General features: G+C 41.4%; 1 protein-coding gene across 17 annotated transcripts in view; it reads right to left on the reverse strand.

Annotated features, from left to right (window-relative positions):
* The window catches only part of R3HDM2 (R3H domain containing 2), a 156,065-nt gene that overhangs the window by 42,617 nt on the left and 100,256 nt on the right, over positions 1-13,192 (reverse strand). For 9 of the 17 annotated variants that reach the window (XM_047787007.1, XM_047787002.1, XM_047787000.1 and 6 more), the window contains 2 exons: positions 3,353-3,552; positions 784-807 (listed from right to left, as the gene is read on the reverse strand). In XM_047787007.1, the coding sequence (XP_047642963.1) occupies positions 784-807; positions 3,353-3,517 (189 nt within the window). In that variant the 5' untranslated portion in view covers positions 3,518-3,552. The remainder of the gene's footprint in view (positions 1-783; positions 808-3,352; positions 3,553-13,192) is intronic. The other 8 variants (XM_047787004.1, XM_047786999.1, XM_047787009.1 and 5 more) reach the window with 1 other exon arrangement.

Raw genomic sequence — 13,192 nt, forward strand, 5'->3', positions numbered from 1 at the left:
GAGCTGTAGTTGCTGGCCTACACCACAGCCATAGCAACGTGGGATCCAAGTAGTGTCTGCGACCTACACCACAGATCACAGCAACACTAGATCCTTAATCCACTGAGCGGGACCAGGGATCAAACCCACATCCTCATGGATGCTGGTCAGGTTTGTTAACCACTGAGCCATGACTCCTGTACATGTGTACACTTTAGAAAAAAACAAACAGAAATATACTGTACACACTGCCCTAAACCTTGCTTTTAAACTTTTTTTAATGGATACCATTCTATAGAAGAGATGCTGTGTTTTTTTATGGCTGTGCCTGCAGCATGTGGAATTTCCTGGGCCAGGGATCAAACCAGCGTCACAGCAGCAACCCAAACTGCTGCAGTAACAACACTGGATCCTTAACCCTCTGTGCCACAAGGGAACTCCAAGATACTGTTTTTGTTAATGGCTACATGGTATTCCATCAAGTGGCCATACTACAACTTATTTTCCAAGTCCCTTAAACTGTACCATTTAGGACGTGTCTGATCTTTTGTTAGTATAAACAATATTTCCATGAGCACATCATTGAGTAAATCTACAAATGCTGTAGAGCCCATTTAAAAATTTTATAAAGTATTGCCAAATTGCCCTTCAAAGAAGTTGTATCAATTTATAACCCTACAAGCAATATATAAACCTGCTTATTTCCTAGAATGTCTAATTTTGACTTCAAACACATACAGAAAGCCTAATATGTATCAGGCACCAGGCTAACTACTGGGGGATATGGAGATAAAAGACACAAACCTTGTCAAAAAGAAACTCATAATCCTGTTGGAGAAGACAGACAAATAGACAATTACAATACAATACATTTAAGTGCACTACAGAAGTACTCATGGAGTGCTACAGGAGCACAAGTGTCTAACTCAAACCTAAGAATTCACAAATTCCCATGTTCACAAACATTGAGTGCCTCCAAGGAACTGTGTTGGGCCCTAGAGTTATAATGATGAGCTCAAATTGACCTAATCCTGGGTCTCATTGAGTTCTGTGAAGGAGACAGACATTAATCAACGAATTATACAATATAGACTGGAATGGGTAAGTAAGGTTGTCAAGGAAGGCTTCCTGGAGAAAGACACACTGGACTGAGTTTTGAAAGATAAATAGTTATTATATTAGACAAATACTGGCAGGAGGGTTCAAGGGTTGGAGGAGGTTAGGGAAAGAAAACCAAGGAGGGCATTCTAGGCAGCAAAAGCATGTACAAAAGCATTCTTTCCCCAAACTTTTCAGCTCTTATTTATACCAGGAACCAGGGAATCAGTTAATGCTGAAGTAAAGGATACCAGAGGTACATGGATGGCAGGCAAGGGACTAGGTCACAATATGCCAAGCTGACAAATCTGGGACTTATCCTAGGACAATGAGACACACAGGAAGTTGAAGAGAATTAACACAATCAGATCTTTATTTCACAGCTATCTTTCTAAAGCAGTACGGAAGGTGAATAAGGAGGGATTACAAGTATAAAGGTAGAAAGTCCAGCTAGGAGCCAATACCTAGCTGGCTATTTAAAGGACCCACCTAAGTTGAGTGTGTGTTAAGACTTGCCCATTCTAAACCGAATCTCAGGGCCTGCCTGTTTCCATGCAAAGGATGTTCTGAGTTCCAACTGCTGATTCCAAGAAAACGTCTCACACAGTACAAGTAATCAAAGTCCCCTTTCCTCAAACTTTTGAATTCCAATTCATAACAGGCACTCCTTTTCAGCATCAGTAAGATTTTTTTGAGAGAATTCCCAGGTGTGAGTTACCCTGTATGAGGCACCATGCTCACTACTGGAGAGGGGCAAGGTGAGAGAAAGAGCAGAATTTTTAGTGCTATTGAAGGGGAAGATTGGTAGAGGGGAGAGGGTTTCTGAAGGGTGGCCAAGAATGAAGACTTTGTAGAAGGAGCAAGAACTCTAATAGTTGGCAGCAGCAACTCTACCTGCTCTAGCAGTAGCAAAAGGAGTCAGAGGGGAGGCAGGTTCCCCTCCCAAGCTCCCACACAATCTATTTGTATATCCAGATGAAGACATTTTTTAAACCAAGTGAGCATTCACAAGGCATATAAAACATACAGTCATCCTTTTTTTTTCTGCTTATCATCCAGAAGTACACACAACAGGAATTCAAGACACCATTTAAAATAATTTCCTGAAAATAGAGTGACTTGTACCCAAAAGTCTATTATCTTCCATGTAACATGACAGTGCAAAATTAAACATTCAATACTTATCTGTCCTGAGGATTTTAAATGCGTTTGATATCAGTGGAAGCTACAAGTATAGTTGGAACAGTGGCAGACCTGTCTCCACAAACTCTAGAAGGATGGGTGGGGAATGATAATTCACATGCAAAAGATAATGGAAAGAAAAGCAACCAGGATAGAGATCTGGCTAACTGCAAGGGGAAAAATGGTAGAAAAGCAGGCATCTAGAGAACAAAATATTTCAGAGGTGTCTGATTTTAATTCACCCCTATATGTTGTTGCTGTCTTAATCTTGAAGTAAGACAAGACCTAGGTGAACTGGGTCACAAAAGAAATCATGTTTCAAGTTTCTAGACCCTTCAGTATGTTACTGCTACTGCTCTTTAACTTACTACAATTAACAGTCTATTTCCTGAGCATGCAATAAAGACCAGCCTCACCCCTGGGCAGGAAAGAAAGGATTTATATAATTTGGGCTTGAGTAACAGAGGAAACTAGTAGTGACCACACGGAAGAGAAGAATTGGAATAGGTAAGCTAGAGTAGGCTCAGTCCAGTCTGGCTGGGTACCAAAGAGGAGCCCTGGAAGAAGCTTGGCTGGCCATCACATCTGCACTGCAGTATGAATTTGGATGGAAAACAACATGGCAACCAAAGAGCAAAATTCCTCTCACTCACATTTACCAAGTGGCAAGTTCAGAGACTATTTCTGACCTAGAAAATGCTGACTGCTTTAACACAACCAGGATATTAATTTAACACTGTGTGGCCACACAGCTCTAGTTTTCAGAGTTTATTCTATAAGCCATATTATGACTTGTTAAATATGAGTTCGTATATGGTTTATTTTTTGATAGTTAAAAAATATCAAAATGTAGAAGAACCAGTATAACTCGGGTCCTAATGGATGAGGGATTTCATTCTGTTTTCTTTAGACTTTATTGTGGACTCTGTGGCAAAAAGGGAAGGAGATATTTCTTGAGAGCTGAAGCTGGATTTTTAGGGAGAATCAAATATTTGTGTAAGTGACTGGCTTCCTACAGATTCCCAATGCCACCTATAATGACATTTCTCTTTTGCTATAAAGAATGCACATACGATGCACTCCTAATCCTTACCTGTGTCTCCTGACGCAAACTGGTGTCTTCACTCTCTTTCTCAATTTCTTCCTTGCTTGGAGTCTTTGATATAAACTTGTTTTTGTTTACGGATTCTTCTACCAGTTTTTTTTCTGATTCTTTCATTATTTCCAGCGTCTCTTCAGTAGTGTTACTGTTAGACATCTTCTTTAATAGAATATAGTAGCCTCTATGGACTCCTAAAGAAACATCAAATGTATTAAACAGAAGTTGTGTATCTATACTTAAGCATACCTACAAGACTTGGATTTCACAGAGAAGTCTGGCTTACAGACTACCTGTCATCCAGTATAGGGGTTCTTTGACAAATGTTGCCCCTAGATTAATTTCATTTCTTTTTTTTTTAAAGCTTTATAATTGACATAAACTGCCTATATTTAAAATGCACAATTTGATGAATGAAACATGCATACACCTATGAAACTTCACCACAATCAAGACAGTGAACACATTCATGATCTCCAAAGATTTTCTTCTGCTTCTTCGTGAAGTCCTTCTTCCCGTTCTCCATGCCCCCTCCCCAGCCAACCACTGTTACTACAGATTAGTCTCCATTTTCTAGAATTTGATATCATACATTATCTGGATTATTTTACTCACCATAATTATTTTGAGATTCACCAGAATTCAGTTCTAAAGCAATGCATTATAAAGTGCCCTTGGCACTTTAATTGCCCTCTCTTGTTCCCTATAGAAATTTGCTCATGTTTCCGGCTTGAGCGCTCCACAGTTAGCTCATTAGACTCTCTCCAGAAAGAAGGAAAATATAAAGCTTTATTCAATACCAGAGAGGATCATTCTCCTTTCCCAAGGGAGAACTTCCACAGCTACCACAAACAACATTATTATCAACGTCAAGTGTCTCCCCCATCAAAAAGCAGCAATATTAGACAATGGTTATAGAATCTTAAATTATTTCCTTTATCTTAAGCAAGCTGAAAAGGCAGGAAGAGAGCTTTGTAGTCATCTGTCCTTCAGAAAGACTGGGTCTCTCTCTGGAGGAAGAGAGAATCTTTGCTTTGCTATTTACTATTTGTTTTCAGTCACTTTACTGCCTCCCAAAGATGCAGAAATTTGTAGTGAAAGGGTGGCTAACTATTTATCACTCGCTACTGCTACCTGTGAAATGCTGTAATGAGGTCAACAAAGTAGTTCAAACATACTCAAACAGAAGTTGATGCTCTATACAGAGATTCAGGTCCTCAACAACTGTTTGAAGTCAAACATGCTAGCTCCAACAATGTTTTGGATTTTTGGTTTTTTGTTTCCATTTTTGGAAACACCGTCACACCCAGGGCATATCCAAGTCAAATTGGAGCAGTAGCTGCCAGCCTAAGCCACAGCCACAGCAATACCAGGTCCAAGCCTCGTCTGTGACCTACACCATAGCTCACTGCAACTTGTGATCTTTTTTTTTTTTGTCTTTTTGTTGTTGTTGTTGTTGCTATTTCTTGGGCCGCTCCCGCGGCATATGGAGGTTCCCAGACTAGGGGTTGAATCGGAGCTATAGCCACCTGCCTACGCCAGAGCCACAGCAACGCGGGATCCCAGCTGTGTCTGCAACCTACACCACAGCTCACGGCAACGCAGGATCGTTAACCCACTGAGCAAGGGCAGGGACCGAACCCGCAATCTCATGATTCCTAGTTGGATTCGTTAACCACTGCGCCACGACGGGAACTCCTGCAACTTGTGATCTTTAACCCACTAAGTGAGGTCGGGGATTGAACCTGAGTCTTCATGGATTATTAGTTGGGTTCATTACTGGTGAGCCACAATGGGAACAGCCCAACAATGGTTTTTAATAGAGGTTTCTCCTTACATGGATTACAGATTGGACTTGAATCATGAATTCTTTTCTTTCTTTAAAAAGGTAAGATTGGGAGTTCCCGTCGTGGCACAGTGGTTAACAAATCCGACTAGGAACCATGAGGTTGTGGGTTCGTGCCCTTGCTCAGTGGGTTAACGATTTGGCGTTGCCGTGAGCTGTGGTGTAGGTTGCAGACACGGCTCAGATCCCGCGTTGTTGTGGCTCTGGCGTAGGCTGGCGGCTACAGCTCTGATTCGACCCCTAGCCTGGGAATCTCCATATGCCACGGGAGGGGCCCAAAGAAATAGCAAAAAAAAAAAGGTAAGATTGGATACCTTTCCAGATGTCATATCTATTTCATGTGACCCAAGAAACCAAGCTACAGAAACAGCAATGCTTCAAATAAATTGTTATGCCAGACATTTTTTTCCTCCTTCAAATCAGTTTAACAGATAAGACTCAGAAGGCTCTTAGGAAACAAGGGTAACCTCATCCTGGCCTAAGTTAGTCTGCAAGATTACTGCTTTATTCACCTTGTGGTGGCTCCTGAGCAGCTGCCTGGAGACTTGGTTTAAAAAGCCAGAGAGTCATTCATACAATTCTAGTCATGCAGTTAAATTTAAAGATAAAAAATACTGTAAGAAACTGACTACGAAAGAAAATGATTGATATTTTATTTTATTTTAGTCTTTTTGCCATTTCTTGGGCCGCTCCCGCGGCATATGGAGGTTCCCAGGCTAGGGGTCCAATCGGAGCTGTAGCTGCCAAGCCTACGCCAGAGCCACAACAACGCAGGATCCGAGCTGTGTCTGCAACCTACACCACAGCTCACGGCAACGCCGGATCGTTAACCCACTGAGCAAGGGCAGGGACCAAACCCACAACCTCATGGTTTCTAGTCGGATTCATTAACCACTGCGCCACGACGGGAACTCCTGATATTTTATTTTTTTAATTGATTTGGTACCTGGAGGCTTCAATAAAAAGTTAATAGCCTATAAAGATTTATGGATCAGTGGCTGTACATGGGTTGCATATACATATATGTTTGTTTTTTCCCCCATGGGTAAATCAAGCCTCCATTCTCTTCAGTTTGAATTATAGCAAAACCCAGGAGTTCCCTTGTGATGCAGTGGGTTAAGGACTTGGCTTTGTCACCGGAGTGGCTTGGGTCATTGCTGTGGTGTGGGTCTGATCGTTGGTCTAGGAACTTCCACATGCTGCAGGCATGTACAACCAAACCAAGCCAAAAACTCAGCAAATGCCTTCTCTATATGTCTTAGCTGGGAAACATCAGTAAAGATCACAATTGCTAGCGTTCTTAGATACAACCTCATGCAATCTCCCCCATTCTCCCCAAAGAAGAGCTCCTTTTTATAAGTTCCTGAGACAGGCCTGCGTATCTCTCTGAGGAAACTCCTGGAACAGGATCATCTCATTATTTCTTAAATAGTCTGAACTGTTATATAGTTGCTTCCTATTATAATCTATGGACTGTTTCAATCTTGATCCTAAATCTGCTTTAGAGTCACACAAAATTAAGTTTACTTCTTTTACCACGATAGACCTTCAATATTTTTCTTTTTCAGGCTCAAATAGCCTTAAACAGATTACTCTGTCAGAAAGAAAAGGCAAGGAGTGGGGAGTTAGTGCATCGGATGAAGGTGGTCAAAAGATATGAACTTCTACTTACCAGATAAATAAGCAGTGGAGATATAATGTACAAAGTGATGACTCCAGTTAACTGTGTGATATATTTGAAAGTTGCTAATACAATAGTTCTCATCACAAGAAAAAAAATTTTTTTTTGCCTGGGATTTTCTTTTTCTTTCTTTTTTTTTGTCTTTTTGTTGTTGTTGTTGTTGTTGTTGTTGTTGCTATTTCTTGGGCTGCTCCTGCGGCATATGGAGGTTCCCAGGCTAGGGGTTGAATTGGAGCTGTAGCCTCCGGCCTACGCCAGAGCCACAGCAACGCGGGATCCGAGCTGTGTCTGCAACCTACACCACAGCTCACGGCAACGCAGGATCGTTAACCCACTGAGCAAGGGCAGGGACCGAACCCGCAACCTCATGGTTCCTAGTCGGATTCGTTAACCACTGCGCCACAACGGGAACTCCTGCCTGGGATTTTCTTTAACTGATTTTTTTTTTTTTGTCTTTTTGCCATTTCTTGGGCTGCTCCCACGGCATATGGAGGTTCCCAGGCTAGGGGTCGAATCGGAGATGTAGCTGCAGCTGCCAGCCTATGCCAGAGCCACAGCAACGCAGGATCCGAGCCGCGTCTGCGACCCACACCACAGCTCACGGCAACGCTGGATCCTTAACCCACTGAGCAAGGCCAGGGATCAAACCCGCAACCTCATGGTTCCTAGTCGGATTCGTTAACCACTGCGCCACGACGGGAACTCCTTTAACTGAATTTTTAAGATTCACATAACATAGAGTTAATTATTTTAAAGTGAACACTTTAGTAGATTTAATAAATTCACAATGTCATGTAGCCATCACCTCTTTCTAGTCCCAAAACATTTTCATCACCCCAGAAGGAAACCTTCTATGAGGAAATGGCTGTTAACAAAACTTACTGTGATAATTTCATAGTATATGTATGTCATGTCATTAAGCAATACACCTTAAACTTATATAGAGCTGTATGTCAATTACACCTCAATAAAGCCAAAAGAAGAGAGAGAAAGAGGGAAGGTGAAATGGAAAAATATAAAGCAGCTGGTTGTTTCTTTTTCCAGGACAGGCCTCAATTACCAAATAAGTATATTTGCCAAATCAGAATGATAAATTTGCAGCTCCTCTTGACGTGTAAGTCAGAAAGAGCTTAACTATCTGGACACCTGGACTAACTTCACAGCGTTCAAGCACTGTAACTCAGCTAAAGCACTAATGACAATAACCAGTTAAACAGAAAAATCTTTTACATCAGCCACCTGTGGAACATGGTCGTGTATTCCAACTTAAGTTGTAGAAAGCTACATGGTTTCCTTCATTCACTGGGAAAAAGAATAACAGGCTTTAGATTCTTTAAGACATCCATAAAACATGATTAATGCATCCACTTTTAGAATTCTTTTTTTTTTTCTCTTTTTTTCTTTTAAGGGCTGCACCTGTAGCACATGGAGGTTCCCAGGCTAAGGGGGTCTAATCAGAGCTACAGCTGCCAGCCTGTGCCTCAGCAACGCCAGATCTGAGCTGAGTCTGGACCTACACCACAGCTCATGGCAACACTGGATCTTTAACCCACTGAGCAAGGCCAGGGGTCAAACCTGCAACCTCATGGTTCCTAACCACTGAGCCATGATGGGAACTCCCGCTTTTAGAACTGACAGTCATTTCCACTGAGACTACTGGCCTCTTAGAGAGCTGTGTAAACAAAGTAATTCTTACTCTGAGGAAAAAGGAAATAGCAGAGGGAAAGAAAGTTACGATAGATACTATACTAGCTGCCTATCCAAATCTTCCTTCTCTCACACTCAGTCTAGCTCAGATTTTCTTCTGGTGTTTGCCCTCCTCTGAGGACACATGAGCAGGGAAGGTAATCCTATCCCTGAGCCCTAGGAGGTGGATCTTAATTAGCAAGACTAATTGTGGTAATTCTGTTTCCTTTTTGTGACTAGGTTGGGAAGGGACAAGTGACTCAATCATCACCAGCGAGAAATGAGAGAACTTTGCTGGGTGGGTGGCTTTAAAGAAAGGCTTCCCACTGTATTTTCTTTAAAAGCCTCTAGAAAAAGGGCTACCTTCTGCTGAAGGGTGTCTTTTGCGCAGATGATGACGGGGCTACAACAACCTGCCAACACATGGAGAATGATGGAGCAGAGAGAATAAGCTAGTAACAAGGGGTCAGGGTGTTTGTTACTATTCTAGAGTTAGGATCCATCAGAAGATATACTGAGCTCAAAACTGTGTTTCTTGAGCTGAAATAATCTTTAACTACAGTCAATTCTAGCCCTGTAATCCTGTGCAGAAGGTGCTCCTTAAAGGAACATAAAGATTCCTGGAAACAATTTTTTTCTGGGCCAAACAAAAGCAAAAATTGCAGCCAAAGGACAAGTTAATTTACTAGCAAAAAAGAAAAAAAAAAAAAGCTTTAAGAACAAGAATAAAGCAAGTAGAAGGGTTAAAAGGCAGAGAAATAATTTCCACTCTAGATGGTTTATTTGGCAAAGAAAGGAAGTATTTCATATGTAACTTGACTAGAACAAAGCAAGACATTAAGCTCCCAAGAGAGCCCAGATGTGTGCTTCCCTACAACTTATTTGTGCATGTTGTACATTTCATCCAGGGAAACAGCACAATTTTAAGGCAGAGTATCTCCTGAGGACACTCAGTGGCTTAAAGCTGAACAGAGGGGACTTTCAGAAGTTGGGGCAAGGAGAGGGAGTGAGGAAATAGGATGATACAGAGGAGGCTGAGGGGAGCCAAGATTAGGCAATATTTTCAGGGAGAATACGGCATATTCCTCATAAAATTTTTGACTGCCAAGGTAAGAAACAAGTGCTCCAGAGCAGAGTGAGATTATATATCCTTCCATCAACTCTATAAACAACTTTCTAGGCATTGTGCCAAGAAGGATATATTATATAGGGGACACTCAGAGACACAAGGATAGTTTCATTTTCTTCCTTTTAATCCACGGTCAAGTAGAGAGAATGCAAGAAAGAAAGAAGACAAAAGCTAGAGGCTAAAAAATCTGACTTCCCTGCGGCAAAATCCCTGTAAACTTTACAGTCCTTTTCTAACTTATGTAGCAAGAGTAAATTATTTTCAATTGATACTCATATTGAAAATACTTAAGATCTAGGAGTTCCCGTCATGGTGCAGTGGTTAACGAATCCAACTTGGAACCATGAGGTTGCGGGTTCGGTCCCTGCCCTTGCTCAGTGGGTTAACGATCCGGCGTTGCCGTGAGCTGTGGTGTGGGTCGCAGACGGGGCTCGGATCCTGCGTTGCTGTGGCTCTGGCGTAGGCCGGAGGCTACAGCTCCGATTGGACCCCTAGCCTGGGAACCTCCATATGCCGCGGGAGCGGCCCTAGAAATGGCAAAAAGACAGGAAAAAAAAAAAAGAAAATATTTAAGATCTAGAGGCTCAGGAGAATTAATAAACAAACTGTGACATATTCATATAACAGAATACTATTCAAGGATTTAAAAAATGAACTTTTGGTGTTTGCTTTCCTTTGAAAACACCTGATCAGGGAAGATGACCCTATCCCTAAGCCCTGGAAGGTGGATCTTAGCTAGACCAATCGTGGTAATTCCATTTCTTTTTTGTGACTTGCTTAGGAAACAAGTGATTCTGGAGTTCCCATCGTGACGCAGTGGTTAATGAACCCGACTAGGAACCATGAGGTTGTGGGTTCGATCCTGACCTTGCTCAGTGGGTTAAGGATCCGGCATTGCCGTGAGCTGTAGTGTAGGTTGCAGACGTGGCTCGGATCCCACATTGCTGTGGCTCTGGTGTAGGCTGGCAGCTGCAGCTACATCTCCAATTAGACCCCTAGCCTGGGAACCTCCACATGCCACGGGTGCAGTCCTAGAAAAGACAAAATAAATAAATAAATAAAATTTGATTTAAAAAAAAAAAGAAAGAAAGAAACAAGTGCTTCAATGATTACCAGTGAGACAGGAATAGACATTACTGGGTATATACTGACATATGCAAAAACAAAGAAGAAGAAAGTGGATTTCCTTAAAAAATATGTATATCCTATATAAGCCTATCCATATGAAATTCAAGAACAGGTGAAACTAACCTACAGTGGTTTAAATCAGAAAGTTGTTGGTTAAGTTTTGAGGGTAACATATTCATTGGAAAGAGACACAGAAACAATGTCTTGTTTGGGGTAGTGGTTACATGGGTGTATGACTATCAAAATTTATGAACTGAATCCTTAAGATTTGTGCATTTTATTGTAGGTTATTTAAACACAGAGAGAGAAACAGAAAGAGAGAGAGAGGGAGAGAGAAATGCCCTTAGGAGTCAACACAGTGGGGCAAAACACACAGTTAAAATAGCGGGTTTAAAACAAAACAAACTGTTGAGATGCTTATAATGGCAAGCCTATCCTTACACTCTTTGGCACTGAAGTTAGGAGAAAAGGAAAAACCATTCATGTTTACCGAGCAAGATTATGAACCTGGTGCTTTAATGCACTTCAACTCATATCCACCAAGAGTAGCTAAGGAATTTCCCCCAAGGTCATACAGCACTACTAATGACAGAATCAGACCAAAACTCGAGTGCTGATGCCAAAGTCTACATTCTTTTATGACTCACTCTGATTATTCTTTCTATATATTACTTTAATCCTAACAAAATTCTTTGTTAGGGCATTTTCAGATGAAGAAACCAAAGCCCAGAGAAATTAAATAACTTTCCCAAGTTAATACAAAATGGGTAAGAGCAAGACTCTAGCCTAGCTGTGTCTGATCTCAAGCCAAAGTTCTAGGTGTCCCAAGGTAGACATTCAAGAGTGTTCGGGATGTGATTTATGGGATAGGAGGGATGCCTAGACCTGAGGTCTCTCTTGAGAAAGTGTCAGTGGGGGGAACATATTTTAGAGCTTGTAAACTTTCCCATATGTCTCTTCAGTCTGGGTCACCCCTCATGACTTTACATTTTTTATAGTTTATAGAGAGTATCTTATTTGATCGTCTCAAGATACAAAATATCACCATTTTATAAATGAAACATACTGTTCAGGGCCATACAATCTGTATAAAGAACCAGACTTCAAACCCAGGTCTTACTGATTCCTAAATCACATGTTCTTTCTACTATAGTGCCCAGAGGACAAAAACAAAACAAAACAAAACAAAACAAAACACAGTAACTGCATGCCTAAAAAGGTAAATGGCTCAACTGCCCTTGGGTGAGAACAAGAAGGAAGGCCCTACTGAGTTGGAAGAGATATGGGTCCAATACTCCCTTCTCTTCAAAGAAAGCAGAATATGAGAGTGTAAAGTACTTAGGGAACATGTAAAGCTATAGTTATGTGACAGTCACCAAGACCTTTAAGGATTTCTGAAGTCAATTGTCATAGATTTCATCAGTACTAGGCCAATAAAAATAACAACAGAAATAATAACAATTGTGTCAATCTTCTAAATCAGGGAAGCATGAGAAAATCATTCTGCTCTATATATGCAAAAGGATTCAATGGTGTGTAAGGGAGGCCACAGGACTTGGCTGATGTCCAGAGAAATTCCTCGGGCAAAGTAAGAGAGAAACAAGATTAAAGTGTTCTGGACATGTACCTTCTTTCTTTGCCCAATATCCCTTATGGCTGTATTGCCCTGAAATGAGAACTGCAGGTGCTACGATCAATGGACTGAAGTGTTAGCTGGGCTTCGTTGTAGTTTCTATTGGCTTTTCTACATTCTCGTCCAAAAAAAAAAAAAATGCCCATTTTACTTTCTTGATCAAAACAGAATAAATCAAATATCCTCCCTTTCAAACAAAAAGAAGCAGGGCTCAAACAATGGAACACTTCTTTAGCTTTAAGTTTTCTTTTCTTTCTTTCTTTCTTTTTTTTTTTTTAATCTTTTTAGGGCCGCACTCAAGGCATATGGAGGTTCCCAGGCTAGGGGTCTAACCAGAGCTATTGCCACCAACCTACACCACAGCCACAGCAATGCCAGATCTGAGCTGTGTCTGCGACCTACACCACGGCTCATCGCAACACAGGATCCTCAACCCACTGAACGAGGCCGGGATCGAACACTCAACCTCATGGTTCCTAGTCGGATTAGTTTCAGCTGCACCACGATGGGAACTCCAGCTTTACGTTTTCTTAATGAAACATTTAATTAATTAATTTTTTTTTTTTTTTGGTCTTTCTAGGGCCACATCTGTGGCATATGGAGGTTCCCAGGCTAGGAGTCTAATTGGAGCTACAGCTGCCGGCCTACACCAGAGCCACAGCAATGTGGGATCCAAGCCGCATCTGCAACCTACACCACAGCTCACGGCAATGCTGAATCCTTAACCCACT

This window comes from Phacochoerus africanus, chromosome 7, assembly GCF_016906955.1.
Source record: "Phacochoerus africanus isolate WHEZ1 chromosome 7, ROS_Pafr_v1, whole genome shotgun sequence".
NCBI classification, from domain to species: domain Eukaryota; kingdom Metazoa; phylum Chordata; class Mammalia; order Artiodactyla; family Suidae; genus Phacochoerus; species Phacochoerus africanus.